Source organism: Rhinolophus ferrumequinum, chromosome 18, assembly GCF_004115265.2.
Source record: "Rhinolophus ferrumequinum isolate MPI-CBG mRhiFer1 chromosome 18, mRhiFer1_v1.p, whole genome shotgun sequence".
In the NCBI taxonomy this organism is placed as follows: Eukaryota; Metazoa; Chordata; class Mammalia; order Chiroptera; family Rhinolophidae; genus Rhinolophus; species Rhinolophus ferrumequinum.
The window spans coordinates 17,926,382-17,947,852 of NC_046301.1; the positions used below are offsets into that span (position 1 = coordinate 17,926,382).

At 38.0% G+C, this 21,471-nt stretch overlaps 1 protein-coding gene across 2 annotated transcripts; it reads right to left on the reverse strand.

The window, feature by feature from the left end:
* Positions 1-219: 219 nt before the first annotated feature.
* Positions 220-19,749, reverse strand: LOC117037399 (glycophorin-A-like). 2 transcript variants are annotated; one of them, XM_033133339.1, is made up of 7 exons: positions 19,536-19,740; positions 16,067-16,156; positions 9,600-9,689; positions 7,628-7,657; positions 6,052-6,137; positions 4,628-4,697; positions 223-1,377 (listed from the first exon to the last, which is right to left on the reverse strand). In XM_033133339.1, the coding sequence occupies exons 1-6, from the start codon at positions 19,570-19,572 to the stop codon at positions 4,653-4,655; spliced, it is 378 nt and encodes a 125-aa protein (XP_032989230.1). In that variant the 5' UTR covers positions 19,573-19,740; the 3' UTR covers positions 223-1,377; positions 4,628-4,652. The 2 variants fall into 2 exon arrangements, with proteins under 2 accessions (XP_032989231.1, XP_032989230.1); XM_033133340.1 differs by lacking the exon at positions 7,628-7,657 and having other exon boundaries at positions 220-1,377; positions 19,536-19,749.
* Between the last annotated feature and the right edge of the window lie 1,722 nt (positions 19,750-21,471).

Genomic DNA, 21,471 nt, shown 5'->3' on the forward strand with positions numbered 1-21,471 from the left:
GATCATTTGTTTGATTAAATTAACCCAATAATACTGTTTAAACTACTTTAAAAAATACATACCAACAGAAATATACCATTTGTATTATTTATTTTATATAGTCAATTTAGTAGTATAAGAACATTCTCTGAATATACAAGTAGGTTAAGATTTACATTTTTTAATTTATTAAGAAATAAGTTGCCAGGCCAAAACATGCACATAATATTATTCACTTAATTATCACACAGCAATGGGAAGCCATATGGATTTTTATTAATGTGGAAATAGACTATCACAGGAAGGTGCTTCTTTGTTTTTATACTGATTCTTAAGTTTCACTGTAAATGAGTGACATTTGTATTGTCACAAAGCCTAATCTCATTTCTAGAAATTTCTTTTAGATTATTTAAACCAATTTCCAAAGCTTTATTAATAAGAGAAGCTGGGACTGGGTGGATTAAAGAATTTAATTGAGAACTCTAAAAAGAATGTAATGGTGACCTATTAAATATTCACCTGCATGTTAAATTTGCACATCTTGTTTCATTTACAAAGTTGTTACGTTTCTCTTGGAAGGGAAAGTCATTAATGTTTTTCTTCCTCAGGTTACTCTTGACCATTTCCGTAAATAACTCTTCCAGTGGCCTGAAGAAGGTAATGCTGTACTGTAAGACAGATTATTTTCAATGAGCCATTTATACATATGTAACTTCTCACTTTTTAATGGGAAATTTTTTTGTATTGATTTACGCATTAAATGATGAACGTGAGTGTCATTTTAAATGCCTATTCTGTGTATATGTACATATGTGTATGTATGTGTATATGCACGGCATTTCCAAGTACAAACTTCATTAGTGTAACTAAAATATCATCATTATCAATGTAATACCATATCTTGCTGGTTCATCAGTGAAGGAAATGATAGGATTTCAGTGTCCCCTTAATTTATTTCAAACAATAAAAATAGACTCAGAAGTTTAGGATGAGAAGAACTTAGATTTCATGTATGATGTGACAAGCCTTTCATTTTACAATCATTAAAATACAATAGAATAAAATCAGTTAGTCTTTAAAAACTGCGGATGATGCCTACTGAAGTTTTGGATCAGAATTCCGAATCAAATAACTGTAAAAATTATGCTAACACACGAAAGCAAGCATAAAAAGAAATATTTGTTCTTCTTTTTGAAATATTAATGAGTAGTGATATTTTCCATCATTGAGTCGCTGGACTTGATGACGAAATTTTCATCCTGAAATTGTACAATTTAGGAAGGTATACAATTTATTTGTGTGTCCAATTTACATGTTAATTTTCACTTGACAGAAGTTTTGTGTCTTTCAGTTCTTCCAAAATTTGGTTTGGTGAGCAGATTCTCATTGATTACTTTTCTGTAGAAGGATTAGAGAGAGAAAATAAATAATATGAGCCATAGTTATATTTAAATACAGCAGGAAATTAATTCATAAAATACATTTTAGAATTTTACATTCTTACAGAGTTGTCCTTGCATGTAATCGTGAGGAAATGAAAGGAATTTCCTTTTAGACTATCTCTATTAGAGTTATGTGTAAAGATACAGAATTACTAGAAAATCTATTCTAAACGCTTTGGATAAGAAACAAACATAATTGCTGTGCTTTTAGTATCTACAGACATGAGAAACTAACAAAGAACTTTTGTAGGGGCAGAATATAGTGGGAAGGCAGGAAATGATAAGTGAGTTGAATTACATATGCGTGTTTTGAGGTTAAGGCAAGCTTCCTAGTCTGTAATCTCTCTTGGGAATAACCTTTTTCCTTGGGCATAAAAAAGGAAAAGTCTGTACGGAAACTCACTGCTAAATTCTCCTCTGATTCTCGCATATGGAGGAAGGGCACAGAACTGGGTCTCCTCCATCAAATCTAATGCTCCATCTTTCTTGGTTGGCAAGTTGGATTGATGTTACTCCAGGAGAGTGCGTGAAAGGGATGCGAAGAGCCTTTGCTCTTGTCGAAGTGAGTTTTTCCCAGTTTTCTTCTATTTGGGTTATCATAGGAACTGTGCACCCCAAGCTTTATCCCCTGAGAAATGGACTGGTGGAGTCGCACCTGACCACTACCATGGGCAGCCAACTCAGATTCACTTCTTACCGTTTCCCACCAAGCATAAATCATGTGCAAGTTCAAGGAGGTTAAAGCAGTTCATCCTTTATCCCCTCACATCTCTAGTTCTTGGTGAGGTGGCACGATCACTCTAAATCTCTTACTGCTTTTGGTTTATAAATTACTTTAGAGTGGTATTCTATAAGGACAGGACTGAAGCACTTTTAAATCATCTTACTTGTTTTCTAACATTTCCTGTGAGGTGGGATCAGATTTTATAATCCATTGCACTAATTTACTAAGACACATTTAAAAACTTCATTTGCGCAAATACAGGGAAATGAAATGAGCCTAAAATTTGGTTCATCTGACTTTCCACTGTCTTTACACATATTTGAGACAGGAACAGAAAACCAGAGCATTAACCTTGCTAATGTGGAAATGGTACATTTCTTGGTACACCATATGCTGTTTTCTTCCAGGCCTTGGCTCACGCTGACCAAATGCCTTGCCCTGAGAACATCTATTTCTCCTTTAAGGCTGGCCCCAGGTGAGCCTGTCTCCAGAAGCCTTTGCTGCCTGCCCCGTCTCCTTCAGATGCTATCACCTCTGCTACTTTCTAGCGTGTTGACTGCAATGGCCACATTCTATCTGTCTGCCCCACTAGACTCTCAGATTCTAAAGGACAGAGAGTCATACTGGTATATTTAATGTGAGTGTGGTGCCCAGTCCACAATAAGCATTTGATAAATGTTTGTTGCACTTCAACTTAACAAGGATATTTTAATGCATTTTGGTGGATTAAATTGTCCCAAACCTTTATGGGCTAGTCCACAGAGGGGCTCAAGTTTGTATTTAAAAAAAAAAAAATAGCAGAGGAAATGCTAAACACTAACATCATCACCAAAATAAATAAGTAGCTAAAAGGATATGTAGGAATTTAAGTAACAAAACATTAGGCTTTGAGTGGTAATGGCTCCATTTTAAAAACAACATCAAAACGTTTTTTTTTGGAACAATGCAGGCTATAAATAAGTACGTTACAGCTATTTGTTCCAGCAGCAAGTCCTATAACAAGGTAACCTTAGTAAATGAAGTGAATCTGGTACATGACTCAAAACTTTGTTGTTTTAAATATCTGCAGATAGGATTTCATTAATCCTTTTAGCCGAGAATTATGTATATGCCATTCACTCTATAGACCTTGAACTTCCTAGGGTTAAGTAATTATGCAACAATCATTCTTCAGCCTTAAGGACCCACAGGATCATGTGATGAGGCAAGTCCTGCATACGGGTTATGGCGTTTTGGAGGATCTTTAAAAATCTCTATTTTTTTTATGATCCCCCAAATCTAGAAAACCTAGCAAGTCCTTTGAAGATAAAAGCTTCGACCAGGATAAAAACTGGAATCTGGAAACTTACAGGACCTCATTTCTGTCATCATTTATGATAATTACGGGGAAACCTTCCATGGATGTTGTAGAAGGCGGAGTCAGATCTCTTTTGCTGGAGCTTAAAGCCACAGAGGCCTTGTTCTTGGTGGACATCTCCCAAAATAGATGTCACTTGAGTTTATGCTTCAGACAAAGTTTAATAGGAACTAGATACTCAATTAGTAAAGTTATACAAGAGGCCATAATGAATGAGATAAACGAAACTGAATAGATACTTAAACAAATATTCAAGGTAGCAACCACTAATCAGCTCTTATGAATTGCTCAGATTCTGGTATGGAGGCTCCAGCATCATTCAAGTTTACATTTTTTTCTGTAAGGAACTACAAATATGTGGGTGTTTTCTAACGTAAAAATCTGCTACGTTTTAAGGCTGGAAATGAATGCTCTTTTTAAAAAATACTGCATGGGTCAATACTGTTCTGGATGAAAAAAATATACCTACAGTCCTCCAAGATGTTGTGTATTTACTTAGCAGCTGGGAGTGGAAATGAAAACAAGGGGCCAAGTGACTGGCCAGTTGTTCGGAGGAGGTCATTTGGGAGGGGAGCCTGTAGTATAGACACTAGTTCACAGACACGAACACTCACTCACTATGACCAAGAACTGTTTCAGATGCTTTATTTGTAGATTTTTAATCCTCATGGAACTCTATGAGGTTGACACCATCATTATGGCCATATTAAATTACTTCCATGTTAACTATCATTATCCCCATCTGAGTAGCTTGCCCAAGGTTCCAAGTGTTAAGAGTGTAGATTCAAATCCAGGTGTGGCTCCAGGTCTGGGACTATTCAACTATTCCCATTGCAAGGTCTCCTTTACCCAGCTTTGCAGTTTGGAAAATAAGTACACAACAGAACTTAGTTTTTGTCTTACTTACAGTATTTGTCATACTTTTTTTTTAAAAGATATTTTAAAAAGGAGAATTTCATTATGCTGCAGACATAAAAATTTTTTAAAAAAATCTTAGAGAGCACTGATGATATATAATATAACGGTATCTTAATTGGACACACCCCTCCCAACTCAGAAAGAAGTAACTCATTGATTGGTTTCCCTTCCCAAAAAGCAAAAGACAATAAGAATATTCACACCAACCTGGATTTCCTGTTTCTATAGAACTTCAAGGACCATCTGTGACATCTGAGAGTGGAGGTTGTGAAGTTTTCTATAAATAAAAACCAGAAAAATATTAGTGTCACTATTTTCTAAACTTAGGACACTATAAAGAAAAATGGCTCAGATTAAAAATATTTTTTTTTGACTAAAGTTTGTTCTCTTTTGGTTAAAATTTACTTTGTAGAGTTCTTTTTTGAGAGAAGTCATTACTTCATAGATATTTAAAAACTTGATCTAAAATTGTATTTCTAAATAGTATTTGTCATTTCCATAGGTGAATTATTACCCCAAACATGGACTCTGTCATATTTCCCGACTATAGTAAAAAGCTAAAATGGAAATTTTTTAAAAAGAGGTAAGATCTCTTAGTCACACTGACCACGACCCAATTCTTCTACATCCATGTAGATTTTCTCTGAATTTTGTCAACTAAGTATTTCGTTGACTTTTTCAGACCAAGAGAGGACAACTTAGTTTGTCACATATACACAAAACAAAAGGAGATATTTTCTCCTCAGTATTTACACTGCAGACAAGAGTTAAATATAAGAGTTATCTTATATTTAAGTCCTTATAGAATCTCTCATATTAGAGCAAATACTCTCCATTACTTTACTTTTATTAAGAAACTATTATTTAGAAAACATTCATTTATAGAGTCATGATAATCAATTTAGGTTTAGATGATTATATAAGTCACCTAATGGAAGTAAAAGTTAAAGAGTTAAAAAAAGAAAAGGGAAAAAGAATTTATTGTCGATTACCAATCTAACTCAACTATACGGTTCTTTTGTGACTGGATACTTAGTGATCTAGGATTACAGTTCCAAGTACAGCATCATAAATACATGTGCAAATGTTATGTCTGAAACAAATGATGGTTATAGGAAAGGTTATGTGCTTTGGAATGCGGTTTCGTTTGGACTTGAAATTAGATTTAGTGATAAAAAAATCACTCGTGCTGGAAAATTCATGGGTGAAGTTTGAAAAATTTGTTTCAGGAAATACGAGAATGAAAAAAAGTAAATGTTTTATAAACATATGTAAACATATGTTATTTTAAATATTTTTCATACTGAAATAAACTAAATGCTATAATTACAAACTTAACTATGTCATCTGTAGCCATCAAAATATATTAAATCTAGTTAGATGAAAACTTTGGAGGATCTTTCATTGGAAAGTGGGGATAGATCTATATTTGGGGCTTCCTTTATGGAGAAAATGCAAAAACATAAAAAAATTCTACTAGCGTTTCTCAGTAACTTCCCTGTGTCCAGTTGAAAAAGATGGAGTTTCATGCAGTTTTGTTTCTCTGTGAGTGTAATTGAACCCAGAGGAATAAACTCTCCAAGTGATGTTCACACCAGTATTTATAGGAAAATTAAAAACTGAATTCTCACCTGAGTCAGGCGACGAATACAGTAAGCAAGAAGGAGTATAGTTCCAATGACACCAGTCATCACCCCAAAAATAATGCCTATTATAACTTTAGGAGAAAAGAGAGCAGAAAATTACAAAAGTGTAAAATAAATGACCACGTATCAATTGATAAATAACAGTTAAAATCAAGGTAATATAACTTTGCCTTTTTATAGAAAGAAATTAATATACTTGTATTATATTAATATACTTCAGTATATTTTATCTTTTCAAATATTAGGTATTTTGCAGTAACCATGCAGAAACTGAACCTTTGAGTAGTAAAGTTTTTGGTCCACGATGACACAACGGACAGAACTAACACCCAAGGGTTCCAACTCCAAGTCAAGTGTTCTTTCCACGCCCTCACAGACATAATGTTGGATGACAGTTCTGTGGACATGTTACCCCAATATGAGAAAAGCCACAAAGTCTTTCAGAGTTTCAAAGTGATGACAGAAAATAATGCCTGGATGTAGAAAAGGGTACTGGATGGATAACAGAATGAAACTGGTATAAACAGTTTACAAATGAAGAAAAGAAGTCTGATGAATTTAAGTTACTTATCCTAGACAAGACAACTAGTTAGAAGTAATTGTAACTGTAATTCAGGTCACCTATATTCTAAGCTTCCGTTCCTTCCACAGTATCCTTATGCATACTCTATAATATAATAACTAAAAATGTTTTTCAAATCTTTCACGTGTTGGGAATGAAACAAACTTTAAGTTAGAGGTATATTTGCCTATCTCGCGTAGGCATAGTATATTTGTAGTGCTTCTAAATGAAGTAAATAGAACTGAAGACAGGACATAAAGGTAAAATGGCTTATTTATTTGGCTTATTTCTATTTAAAAGTTGCATTATTGATAAAAACTAAAAGTAACTTTTTCTCCCACTGGTATTGCCCAGCCTTCCTGTCCACTTAGCTTTAATTTATGAGATAGCAATTCAGTTCTACAATCCATTTTTGTTCTTGTGGAGTATGGACACAGGCCAAATGTGAAGGGAGGCTTAGAAGGGAGGCAGAACAGTGAATAAGCACATAAATGAACAAAGCCAGGTCTACAGCAGCATTTACAGGGGAAAGCTACAGTCTCCGGTTATAACAGGTCGGGAAGGTTGCCCCTAAGTGGTAGCGTAGGGCCAAGAAAAGAATCAGGATTGAGACATGAATGGTCTATATTTATTCTTGATATGACGCCAATTAATAAGAAGATGTTAAGCTCCTTGCGTTCTTTAAAGTACAGGTAAGAGAAGTTCAATCATTTTATAAGCCCTTAGACTTTTCAAGGAACCATGGTTGGTGAAAAAGTTAAAAAACATCTAAATTAAAAGTAATATTATTATCAAGTTATGTATTGCTATTTCCAAAACATTTAAGACAATGAGGAATGCCTATTTTAATTTTAAAAAGCATATTTTGTTTGCCTTTATGAATTTTGTATGAAAAGGAAGTTATTAACATATACTCTTTTATTTTTAAAATTTACACTTATTTTCTTAGGCATAATTTATAATGTAATGATTGTCATTTCATGTCAAATATTACCATACCTGGTTCTGAGAAATCGTGGACAATTCGTTCTAAAAAGACAAAATTTCAAAGTAGGTCAGAATACATGGGGCATGTCTAAAAAAATAAATACCATTTTGAATTAGATTATATAGTGGGTTTCTTTTTCTTACATAACTGTGGTTAGGGAGCTATTGTTCAACTTTCAACAGTTAGCTAGTCAAATTCATAAGATAATGTGTCAATATTAACACTAGTAATCCCGATACCTACTTTCAACCACCCAACGAATGTATTTACATGGGTCAGAAATTAGCAAACCATCTCATTAATTGAAGGGAAGGATACGAGAGAATATTGGAAGAAGCCCCTGTGACTTCTACAAGAAGCAGTACATTTTTTTCAATGTAGAAATGGTGAGCGGAAAGGAGACACGTGCAGCCATCACCCCACATGAACTTCAGTCCAACCCCCAAAGAAGCAGTGTTGCTATCAACTTTCCAGATTTATGCTACAGCCACCAGCTAAGTCCCAACGCTTACTGCGTCCTACAGGAGCTTTTCTCAACTGTCCCACTAAATTTCCTATCTGAAGTCTCTAGTAGTTTCCTAATGCTCTGCCAGAGTGAACCTCCCCCGGAGCAGTCCACACTTCACATTTCTTTTGTCGGTGGTCTCCAAATGCCATTTTCTGCCCTGAAGCTGTCTTACTACGACACCACACAATTTTCTTGAATTTAATTACTACAAATAAGATATTACACTATACTGCATCACATAGTCAAGGCCTATGGTCATTCGGTAGCAGTTGTTTATAAAGGTTAATTAGAGCTGAGCTTCCCTTTGTGACAGTGATTGTTGTGGTTGGTGTATGAGCTCTGGAATAGAACAGATGGGGCTTCAGCTTTGTCCTAGTTGGGTGGCCTTACACAAGTTACTTAATATCTCTGTGCTTTACTTAACTTACTCAGCTTAATATCTCTGTGCTTTAGTATTCTCTTGGGCACATGGAGATTAGAATCCCTATCTCTTTGGATTCCTATGTGGATCAAATTAGATAAGGCATGAAAACTCCTAGCACAGCACCCCTCCACGCTAGCCACCATTTCTAGGATTCATGGCATGTAGCAATCTGTGTGTCTGTAGTTGGCCCTTAAATGCTTTCTGGCTTGACACCATCATGTTGGCTTCACATGGAAATCACTTTGAAAATTAGAAGCCTAACAATCACCTAGTTTTCAGAAGCCTAACAATCACCTAGTTTTCCTCCCTTGGTTTCTGTTAAAATTTATTCCTTCCATTTATCCCAGTACGTTTTCTTAATGTTTCTATTAGCTAATGATTTCATAGCCACTCTAAGTTTTCTTCGGGGCTTTATTTTAAATCTGGAGTATCCTGCTTACACCCAACCTACAAAGGACCGTCTTTCTTTCTACTTTCAACTGTCTCTTGTTAAGTCAGCTCATCCCTAGAGAAATAACCAGAGAGTGAATGCCACCGGACCACCCTTATCTCAGCACCCAACTGACCGTATGGTTCTCATTTATTAGATACTTATGATGTGTCAGGCTTTGAGCTAAGCAATTTTATATACATCTTCTTAGTTCATCTTTAGAGAAACACTGTGAGGTAAGTATTATGGGCTACATTGGCAAATGGAGAGGACAGAGGCCCGTTGGGGAGATTCACTCAGTGTCAGTGCCTGGGACAGTCGAGTCCCACTCACGTTCACCCCGGGCCCTCCACACCAATGCACGCTTGGCTGCCTTTTTCTGGCCCACCATTTCAGGGTCACATTCACCCTGCATGTGCTTTGCTAGATTGCTTTAATTTGTTTAACCCACAATATTGTTTCTGTGAGATATTCCAGAGTGAGAACTCCTGTGGAGTAGGGACTGTCTTCTTAGCTTCCATTTCTCAGTCTTAGTCAGTTTCCTCACAGAGACAGGTCCCGTTAAATGGAGTTGCATCATGACAATAACTCCAGAGCAACTATTGTAAAATGTGGACAAACCTGTTTTCCTTCCTGGGGTGGGTGTTTCTCTAGCTTGTGACGTTATAGCAGCAGTAGTGGATGCTAAGGTCCACGTCGTGGTAAGCAAACCTGTATAAACCAGAAGTTAAGACAGGGATCAAGAATCCACCATAGAGCATATCACAAAAGACAAATTCATCCCACGTCTCCCGCAGGGGCATCTCCAGAAGCTGCATTTGCAGAACATTTTACATAACTTGGAGAAATAATCTCTGTCTCATTACTCCTTCACTCCATCTCCTAGACATAAACCTACTTCCTCAGTAAAAATTAAAATAAAGACACTCTTAAATTCAATTTTCTCCTACCCTGATAGAAGGTGAATCTATTCTAAGCTTCCTCACCTACACTTTCTTCTTTATACATCCTCACGTGCTTAAGCTACTCTCAAATTTCAAGGTAAGGAAACCAAAATCCGACAACCCATAACAACCACCAAGAATGTTCTAACGCTGTATTTCACAGCAACAGCCCACACATCTATCTGGGTCTCCCAGGTTTCTCAGGCCCTAATCAGCTAATAGACATCTGTGGACATACTCAGTTATGCAAAGTTGCAAAATTTCTGTGAAGCGGATTTAATATAAACAGGGCTTTTTACAATAGACTCTTGAGTTGGGTCAACTAGGTAGAAAGCAACCAAGTAAATCTGTAACCATTAAACAACAGACGTGGTTTGTCTGAAGCTCTCAGGGACTGGATTACTGAAGAGTCTCACCTGCTTTTTCTTTTTTTACTTGCTCTTGTGCTGTTGTGCTCTGAGCCCCTAGCTTTCTGTAGCTAAATCAGCTTTGAATAAGTCTGCTTGCGCTGTTTTCAGATTACAGATCAATTTAAATATCATCCTATTTAATTCAGAATGTACTTTTACATTTATATCACAAGGTCACTTGGAACATCTAATCCAACCTCCTTACTTTACAGGTAATATACTTGGTATCATAAAAATTAAATAATTAGCTCAGATTAACACAGCTGGTAATATGGACAGAAAGCGAGACCTCCTTCTGCTGACTTCCAATGCCATTCCCTCTCCCAGATCTCTGCCTTGTTGAGCTCTTGTCAGCAAGATTTCTTTGATGTGTTAACTTAGTAATTGGTGAACACGTGGAATGCACTGAACACAAAAAAGACAAAATTCTTGACATTCCCAGACATCCTACGGTCTAGAATTTGAATAATAATCATGGTGTCTTCATTTTGATGACTGTTTCACACCAATTTATTGCACTACTGAAATTTCTTAGCCCTCAATGTCCCCTTGCTATGGCCACCAGGAGAAACTGTTTTCTGCTCTTAGCAATATTGACACGAGGGTCATTTTCTTACTCTTTTCACCTCTTCTAACAGGAGCACATCCAGATTATTCCTGGAAAACGCCTCTTCTGTCTCCAAGAGAAGCATATTGACCGTGGGGTATTATGGAAGGTGTGCCCAGCATCTGGCTACCCAGCAGCAGATGGGTTTGGCGCGGCACAGTTCCATAGCCACCCCAGGTTCTGGAAAACTTACTTGGAAGTCCTTACCCCAGGCCTACTTGCAATGAAGCACTGGCTGAACCATGAAAGATGGGTAGAATTTTAGGTGGAAATGTGGAGGAAAGAGAATTAAGGTACAGAAAGAGCATGGGCTAAAATACAGAGAAAGGAGAGGACGTGTGAGTTCAAGCAGAGGTTAGGGGGGCCGCTAACAGGCAAAGGTAGGCAAATTTCAGATTAACAAGGGTTTAATGATCAAGTGGCAAATGAGTGCAAAATAAAATAGCAGGGTAGGTTTAGCAAGGCCTCAAGCTCCTAGTTTAGAAAATTTTTTTCAGTCCCCAGACACTAAAATGGCATTTGCTATGGTGCTTTGTACACAGTACACATTTGTGACCTGAACTGAATCCCATACTTTTAGGTTTGGGAAGGTGGAATGAATGAATGAATATTCCAATATTAAATATCCCAAGTCAGAAATATTCCAAATTTGCTTGGTTTTTGTTCCCTCTTGACTTGCAGCTGATAGAAGTCTCATCTTGCAAAAGCAAACTCTTACAAAGATACACCCTGTGTACAAAATGCCTTAAATAGTTTCCAAATCAGAAATAGTCCAAATTTGCATAGTTGTATCATCTCACAATTTACACTTACATAATATCTGAATTGTTCCAGAACATTCACCTCTTTTGTCTCTTACCCTCACTGCCCTGTCCTCAGTTGCTCAGGAAAACTCTACCAGCCTGAGATGTCTGTGTGGGGGGAAGGGAGCCTGAGAGGGCCCCTGCCACAGCTCCCATCATACCAAGGAGGAGGCAGGGTGACCTGTGAGCTCAGAACACAGTAGGGATACAGTTGGGAATAGAGCTCCAGCCTCCTAATATTCTGCTCAATCCATGAAACCACACGGCTTTCCCCAACAGTTGACATTTCTCACATAGAATGTTTTTAGAAAGAACAACAGTAAAATGCAATTGTGGACAAAATACCCTGGCTTTTTGCTTTAGGCCATAACGTCCAGTAGCAGAACTCCTGTCACGAATTGATAGTGAGCTCAGACAGCTGCTGGCTTGGTTCCGATTCCCTCCTGTCTTGCAGCTGATAGAAGTCTTATCTTGCAAAAACAAACTCTTACAAGGCGACAGCCTGCATACAAAATACCTTCAATAGTTTCCAAGTCAGAAAACTACATTTTCTAAATGTTACCGTTTCTTGGCATTGCGATGACTGTGAAAACTGATCGATAAATTTATTTGTGGAAGGTCTCCCCAGCTAATTTATGGTAAAACAGGAACAAAAACTCCCATCCAATGCCTTTTCTACTGAACCTTCCTGTTTAATATGCGATGAACTTATAAATGGGGATCTTGCCTGTTCCAAATGGTGTTTGGAGAAGGCTATTGCCGTGAAGCAATATTTTAAAGGAAATATTCAATTTTGCTTTTGAACCAAAGACTTGACAAACTCGATCTGAGTCAAGTTGTAATAATATAACCAGATGTCCACTTGTCTATTGTCATTCATTTTTCACTTTTAGAAGGGTTTCATTAAGCCAAAGTAGCCAATTAAAATTCAGGACAATTGAACTTTCTAATGGGTTAAGTGCCTGGAGTGATAACGTTTGAGCTCGTGTTTTGAATATTTTGTTTGAAGTCTCCAGTCAATAGCTGTGAACACAAAGCTACAGCCTGTTAATGTGTGCAGTTAGTGGGCCAGGTGTCCAATGCTATGTTCTTATGTCACCTTTATCTAGAACTAGAACAGTTGCAGAAAACAATTCGATATGAGCCTGATTGGCTTGCAAAATAATAACATTCACAATTAGCCATATTCAATCTTGTGGTTTTTGACTTCGAAAACCTTCTCTCCCTCACAATGGATTTCACTCTATGCACTTTCCAAGGAGCAGCTCCCCAGTGGTGAAACAGTGGAACGGCTCTGGTGGAAGCCAGGGTGACAGCCCTGGAGCCTCGAACCCCGAGTCCACAGCCACCTGGGAGCAGCTTTAAGGACCTCCACAGGAACTGAGCTTGGAAACCCTCAGCCTACAAATGAGTTTTCAAGCAGCAGGATGGGACCCCTGAGTGCAAGAGTTGGTAAGCTTTTTCTATAAAGGGATAAAGAAGACATATTTTTGGCTTTGTGGGCCATGTGGTCGCTGTCTGTTACAACTCTTTAACTCTGTTGTGACAGTGCAAAAGCAACCATGAGCAATAGGTAAACCAAAGCCTAAATGAATCAGTATTGCTGTGTTCCAATAATTATTTACAGACATGACATTTTTAATCTCACGTAATATTCACATGTCACAAAATATTACTATTCTTGGGGGTGTCTGGTTGGCTCAATAGTTAGAGCAGGGGTGTCCAAACTGCGGCCCGCGGGCCAACTGCGGCCCGCAATCCATTGTCAATTGGCCCGCAGCAAATTCCAAAAATATATTTAGTTTACTTAAATAAACCAGCTGAGGCAATACGTACTTCACCTCAAGTGAGTGGCCCAGCTGTTTGTGTATTTTACCGCATGTGGCCCTTGGTGAAAAATGTTGAAAAAAGTTTGGACACCCCTGAGTTAGAGTGTGGTGCTCATAACACTAAGGTCACTGGTTCGAGTCCCACATGGACCAGTGAGCTGTACCCTGCACAACTAGATTGAGTAAAACGACTTGACTTGGAGCTGATGAGTCCTAGAAAAACACACTGTTCCCCAATATTCCCCAATAACAATTAAAGAAAAAAAACACAAAAACAATAACATAGAGAAATGGTTAATTTTCACTAGTAATCAAGTAAATAAAAATTGAAACATAAATACACTGTATCGTTCACTTATTTTATTGGCAAAGATAAAAAGACTTCTGGCACACAATTTGGCAAGAGGGGACTGAAGCAGATACTCTCAAAATTTAATGATGGGTGTATACCTTGGTATACCTTTGGGGGAAGGAAATTTGGCAATATTCATCAAAACTTTTAAAATGTGCATACTCTAACATGGAATGATGAGTTACAAAGATGTCTGTAATAGCATTGTTTGAAAGAATATAAAGTAGAAACAACCTACATATTCAAAAGCATAGCCTAGGTTAAGAAAACCATGGTTTATGCATTCGATATAATATTATGAAGCCATTAAAATGTTTTACAAGTGTGTTTACTAATATGGAAAAAAAATGCACTTTGAGGAGGAAGCAAATTTCAGAATACTGCATAGAGTAATTTCTTAAGTATATATTTATAAACATATCTAGAAAAATATATGGAAGATTTGCACCAAAATGTCCAGTGCTGATTTCTGGAGAGCAGAGTGGGAAAGAAACTGTCCTCTCTTGGGGGAGGAAAAGCAGTGTGTTGGTTGAGGATGAAGGCTCTCCAGTCAAGCCTCCTGGGTTTGTCTCCAGCTTCACTGTTCACTGACCGTATGACTTTAGACATGAAAGTTTTTAAAACTTTCTGAACCTCTGTTTTTTCATTTGTGCAATGGGGATAATACCTACTCCATATTGTTATAGTAAGGATGAAATGAAATAATCTAGGTAAAGGGCTTAGCATGGGAGGTATTAATATCATCAACTTTTCATTTTTCTTTAATGAATTTGTGAAAACTTAAAATATACTCCATGACCCCATTAAACAGATACAATAGAAGTCCACCATTCTCCTCTCTTTACATATGATTTATGCAAAGTAAAGAACTCATTTTCTCTCTCACTGGATAAGTTTTCTGTATCACTGGATCGACAGTACCTAAGGCCAAAGGTGGTACAAAAGTAAAGTGGAAGATCTCTAACTACCACCTGTGTGGACGCTTTCGAGGAATATTAACAAGTGAAGGTCACAGGAGGTTAAGAGCACAAAGGCCTAATGTAACTTAGGAGGTCTCGTTTTCAAATTGGATTGGAAGAAACATACCTCAACAGAAAACCTCTAACTTGACTGCTTCTCCATTTACTACCAGGAAACTCAGTTTCTCTTCCCTGAGTCAAGTGAGTTTGTTTCTCTTGTTCTACTTCATTAATTAATTCAACTTCAGAACACCTCTCTAGGCTTATTTTCACACTTCGAAGAGAAAGGCTCTTTGCATTGGACCTTCAAAGCGTGTTGCTGAAATGGAGTCTGATCTAAATCATCAAAGAGGACCAGGCTCTTGAAGCGGTGAGGATCAGAACTCGCCTGCACTTTGCACTGGGGTGTGGTATGGTACTAGGGAACTGAGAGAAGAACAACCATCTTTTATGATTTGGGGCTTACAGTTTTTGGAATCATTTCGTTTCCTGAGACAGGGATGAGCCAAAATGCTGACTGACTCCTACGGTGTGAGAGAAGTCTCTCTGTGAATGAACTGTCCTCAGGTTCTGTATGGGGCCACTTTTCTGATACCCTTAGCTACTGGAGCAAGGTTGTTGGGGGTTTGGGGTATCATAACGGACACAAGCCATATAAAAAACAGAAAATGAAATCATTATTCATGATGGGTTATTTCATACGTTCACTGTCAATTGTTGCTTTTGTCTCTACCAGATCTCTGAAATCACTTTCAGTATATCTCATAACCAAGTTTGTTCAAGTAGTAATAAACCCCGATGAAATGAATGCTGGTAGCTTGGTTTTCCTCTGTTAATGTTTGTTAAACATTGAAAACCTCTTCATGAGGTCTTAATTAAGAGGTCTTTATCATGATACAGACTTCTTAGAAAACAGAGATTGTGTTTGTTCAGTTTACTTGTAAAACATATTTAATCTGTTGCTGATTACAAGTTATGATTCTCTTTGCAGAAAATGTAGAAAGTATTAAAAAGCAGGAAAAAGAATTACCCACACTCCCCACACCCAGAGATAACACTGGGACGTTTCTTTTCAGTATTTTTGCTTTAGTTTTAATTTAGTTCATTTATCAAAGAAAGCCACACAGATAGGTACTTATTAAATATATGGATATGATAATAATGGCTGGAAATCTATTACTCACTTGTTTCTGTTAGTGCATTACTTGTTGATTTAGGAGTGACGACATTTTCCTCAGCACCGCTGTCATCGGCAGATGATGTAGAAATATAACCTATAAGGACAAGTTGGGGAAATTATTTAAAATGTGCTTCCCAAATTGGCTCATAGATGTTTTCAACAATCCTCTAGAAACCAAAGTAAAAATAAATTTATCAAAAGGATGTCAAATTCAATTTTGCAATTTAGAATCAGTACAAACTAATGTTGAGATGTTGTCCACTCATTTCCCTCTCTTAGGACTCTTTCTTCAAAGGAATTCATAGTGGAGTGTCTATTTCTTTCTAAAAACCCAATTTCACACCCAACTGAAGAGATTTATAGGTTTAAGAACTAGGCTCAAGCTCATCTCAGGCTGACCTTTGAGGCCTCATTGAAGTTTAGAGATGAAAGGGATTTTAGATACCGTCTATTCTGTGCTTTATTTAATAGGCACAAGGAAACTGAGGCCCACAGGGGCTAATTGATTTTGCACAGTTAAACTAGTCGGCAGCAAAACTCTGGTTATTTGTCATTTCTGCAACTATTAAATATGTATTGACTGCCCACTATCTGCCTAGTAATGTGTGAGATACAGAAATGAAGACCAGTTATGCTTTTAAGAAATATACAGTCTTGTGGTCCCTGAAACTCAACTCAGAGTCCTTTCCTGTAACAATTAAATGGACAGAGAGGCTCTCTTCTTGGGTCACTGAAGAAGAAGGAAATACCTTGCTTCGTTAGGTCATTCTAGGCACGTGCTTTTCAAACTGGTGTACCTGCAGGGTTACGCAGTTAAGATGCAAACGAAATTATGGCCTACCTACACCGAGCTCTCATTTTGCCTGAACAAATGAAAACAATATTCTTTTCTTTTCCTTCTCTTCCCTTCCTTCCTCCCTCCATTCCTCTCTTCCTCAATTGCTGATTCAACCAATATCCTACTATGTATCAAGAGTTGTGCTAGATTCTAGGAATAAAACAGGCATGAGAATACCTGTCCCTTTGGATATTCCAATTAAATCAATATATTATGACCTAGAATGCAAATTTTGCATGATTTTTAAAAGTAAAATCAGGAAACTTTAGAGGGTCCTGGTTTATGACATAATTTCCTAGTTGAAGTGATATAATACTGGATTCTCCAATTCTTAGCATCGGAATCTTGTTTTCAGATAAAAGCTTTCATTATTCCTTGAACACACTACATTCTCTCCTGTCTCAGAGCTTTTGTTCCTTTCTTCCATTCACCTTCAGTCCCCTTTCCCCAGATTTTGTAAGGTCGGCTTCTTCTCATTGTTTAGTTCTCAGCATAAATGTCACTAGAGAAAAATTTCCTGCCACCCTTTTCTAAAACAGCTTCTGCGATATGTTTATCACCTTACCAGGTTTGATTCTGTTTTGTTTTTCACTGTTGGTTATTTTCATAATTTACTTGTTCTGTTTAATGTCTGCGTTCCCTCCCTCCGTGCGCCCACGCACACTGCATGTACCCTCCATGGGAGCTCACTGGTCTTTCTGCTCTGGCCTTGCTGTTTAGCACCTGACAGAATTACTAAACGAACAAATGAGTGAATGACTGGGAATCAAATTGTTTACAAAAAACTTACTCTTCATGTGGCAGATGACATGTCACATTGGAAATACTGCTTTATTTAGCCGTAAGATTACTGGAGAAAGCAAAACAATCATTTCTTTTGCTAGAGCCAATCATGTTTAACCTTCCTCACACTTTCCAGGTTCCCCTCTTACATGTAGAAGCAAAGGTGGGAAACCCTGCTCCCATACCTTTCTATGATCCTATAAAGTAGTCACATCAAGAGAGTTTCTTCAGAAGATGCAAAGATGAGAACAGCACTGGCCCTGAAAGGCCAGGGAAGCCTTCGGCGTCATACAGCCTTAATAACCTAGCCATGAGGTGTCACTTCAGGCCCTAACCCAGTTGTAGACGCTGCTCCAGCAGATAGAATTTCTTTCTTTCCCAGAAATCCTTTCCAAATTTTGGGCAGCTCGAAGACGCACAAAGTATCTCCATCTATTTATGCCCCCCTCCAAAGGGTAAGGTGTCTACTTTGATTGAGTAATCCCACTTTGCCCTCTGAGAAAACACAAAGAATACCTCTTCTCCTGTGTAAAACTCTACCAATATTTGAATATATTTAAATATTACACCATACACTCATTTTTTTCTTTTCTTCAAGCTGTCTTCATACTTCGCTACTTTAAAACATTTAGCGTAGCTTTGTTAGTGTTCTGTTTTCCTGTAATTTCCCTTTCTCTGCCATTCAGAAATCACCATTGCAGTACCCAGGTTTGTTCCCTAGTCTATGATTATTATCATAGCTAAATACTGATTTAGTTCTTTACTGTATGCTGGGCACCGGAGTCAGCACGTTACATTAATTATTTTGTTTAGTCCTCATGCAATTACTGTGAGGCAAGTACTGGCTGAAGCACGCTCCTCATAGATGAAGATGGTGAGGCAAACAGAGGTAAGTCATTTGACTTGGTTGTTCCCCAGGTTTTCAGATGTGGAACCGATTTGAACCCAGTTTTCTCTGTCTCTCATGCCAGCGCTATTAACTATTTATTACACGGTTTTATGCCCAAATGTACTTTAGCAAATGCTGGATCTCTTTCCTGTCCTATACAGAATGCCCAAGAGATACCTGATACTTGTTCTGACTTGAGGTAGAGCAATGTGTGATGGGCTAAAAATATTTCAAAGGACCGCTTCTCCTTATTTACGCGCTGGGCACTAGTATTTCTAACACATAAACACTGAATTTTGAGAAGACATTTACCAGGAAGAGGCCAAAAATAATGGTAATTTAATACAACCTAAGAATACCCCCACATTATTTCTTTACTTTAATGAATTAGATTCAGATCCCCAAACCACATAACACCTAAGCCAACAGAGTTGTTTTTTTCTTTTTCCTGCCTCACACCTCAGGAATGGACCCACAGAGAGATGAACATGTCCCCTATGGTTTCAGAGTTCATGCTTGTGGTTTGTACCTTTCCAACGGGAGAAGGAGGAAATTATAATTTTTTGGAAAACTTTTTAAAACCTGAGGACTTTATATTCACCATCACCCTGATTAACGATTCTTTAATTTAGAAGTTAACCTCATTAAAACACAAAAAGCCACAAATTAATTCACACCGAAATAGTTCTCATACTATTTGATAAAATTCTTTTCATTCTAGCTAGGCTTAGAATTAAACATGCTCCTCATACTGGAAAACTGTGATCCGGCCACAACGACTGACTTTCTGCTGCCATTTCCTTCACCTTGTCAGCTGAGTCCCAATAAAATCCATGTAGCAGACCGGGATCAGATGTATGTATTCATTTAAGTAAGACAGAATTAAAGTGGGGTACTTTATATTTTAATCTATAATCTCATAGGCAATATAACAGCATCGGGCTAAAAACGAACTCCACTTACCTGACAATAGTAATCCAATTATTATATTTCTGTACATCCTGAGATCGTGAGCTGGTTCACAACAGTCAGTGCAAGAAAAGCACCAGGGATGACGGAGAGCGGCAGTCGGCAGCCCCAGCCCGCACACTGTTATCTTTCAGGCCCACCTTCCGGAGGCCGTCATCTGTTGATAGGCCTGGGTGGCATTTGAAATTATGCAAAGTTGTTCAACAACGCCTGTCAATAAAAATATATGGATGTCTGCCTAACTGAGATTAAAGTGTGAAGTAAAATCTTCACTTCAAGGAACTGGCTGCTATGTTAAATTTACTTTGCATAAATTGAGTGGGCAATCATAGGTAGCCTAGGACATTGACAACCCCCTTCCAGACTACAACATGAGGCTCCTCACTGAGGACACAAGTAACAAGTGATTGTATCCGGCACCTGAAACTGGAGAAGAACAAGAACTAGTTTCATCCAGCAGAACTTATCGCCTTGACCAGACCTGACCTTTAACTAATTATAATGCCATTATAATCTCATTCACATTTTGGTTACTAGGACTCTCAGCATGCATCTGACGCCATGACAGTTCCAGAGGAGCCAAATAAGGAGGAGAGAGCAGGAAACTGAGGATCTCACCTACTGGCCTTGTCAGTGGCTTGTTAGCAAACCTGCCCCTGGGAGGTATAAATAGCCTTGGTCAGGACTTGCTGGGTGCGACTCCATCTCTGAGTGTGCCCACACTTCCCTTTTACGTATGTACTTTCATTTCAGTAAACTTCCTGTGCTTTCTTGCATCTGTCTCGCTCTTGAATTCTTTCTTGTGCGGAGACAAGACCTGGTCACGGCTGCTCTGGGTTGAGTCCTCTCTTGGACATCCCTGTGAGCATCACGACAGCATCAGTCAGGAGCCACCCAATTGGACAAACAAGAATCAGATTAGGAAGGCCTGAGGCCAGGATGCGAGCCAGGCTGTAGTGGCTGTTCCGCAGTTAGAAACCTTTCATTTTTCATGTGGAGATTCGTGGGTGCGAGCTGCAAGTGACTTCTTCACATGTGAAATAAATGTATTTGAGAAATGTAATGACTATTTGAGGGTTCTGAGGTTTGAAAAACATCTCTCAAACTCATGACAAGTCATATGGCCATGTAAGAATACACGGGACGCAAGAAATCTCTAAGTCAAACTAGAGTTCGAACTGAACAGCTGCCCACACAGCTGTAGAACTGGTGAGCTGTTTCTCTCTAAAACATGCCTCACGGAACAAACCTAAATTAACCTAAATTAATGCCAAGACAACAAATACGAATGCTCAAAAACAAAAACAGACACACCAAAACCCTTGCTGTGAAGTGGGATAAAATGAGGGCCATGGCAATCTGAGGAAGATCCATTTTAAAGGGAGAAAGAACAAAAAACAACGTGAATTAGATGTGAAACAGATCAAAAGGTGATTGGATGCTCCACCTAAATTGTGCTACTTCCTGCAAGAGTTGTTCGTGAAAGTCCTTCCTGCTTGACCCAGAAAAAACAATTTGCTAAGTTAGCAATTTGTCAAACATATCATATTTAAATTTTTACCCCAAAATATGTTTTAAAAGAAAAGTTTATGAAGTGATGCTTGCAACTTCAGGAAATTGAGGCACAAAGGAAAAACAAAAATATCATTTCCTGGGGGAAAGATGGAGATAAATATTAGCTAACATCCCTGAGAGTGGGGAGCCTGAGATGGAGGGGAGATGGGGAGCAGAGACACAGACTTGAGGGAGATTAAGACTGAGGGACATGGGGGCGGGGGGGGGGGCAAGGGGGAGAAGACTCTGAGGGATGGTGCAAGACTCATAAAGCCTTAGGCTCCTGGAATGCCTCTTAAGGCCCTAAGAATTCATTCAAGACAATTGCAGCAAAATTTAGAGTTAAATTTAACCAAGATTTTGTAAACCAATATTG

What these genes read in the sequence shown, in the direction of transcription:
- LOC117037399 (XM_033133339.1), bottom strand. Translation starts at nt 19,572, where the DNA reads ATGTACAGAAATATAATAATTGGATTACTATTGTCAG. An exon ending in TAATGCACTAACAGAAACAA is followed by an intron (nt 9,690 to 16,066) that starts GTGAGTAATAGA and finishes TGGTTTATACAG; the next exon opens with GTTTGCTTACCACGACGTGG. An exon ending in GTATTCGTCGCCTGACTCAG is followed by an intron (nt 4,698 to 6,051) that starts GTGAGAATTCAG and finishes TTTTATTTATAG; the next exon opens with AAAACTTCACAACCTCCACT.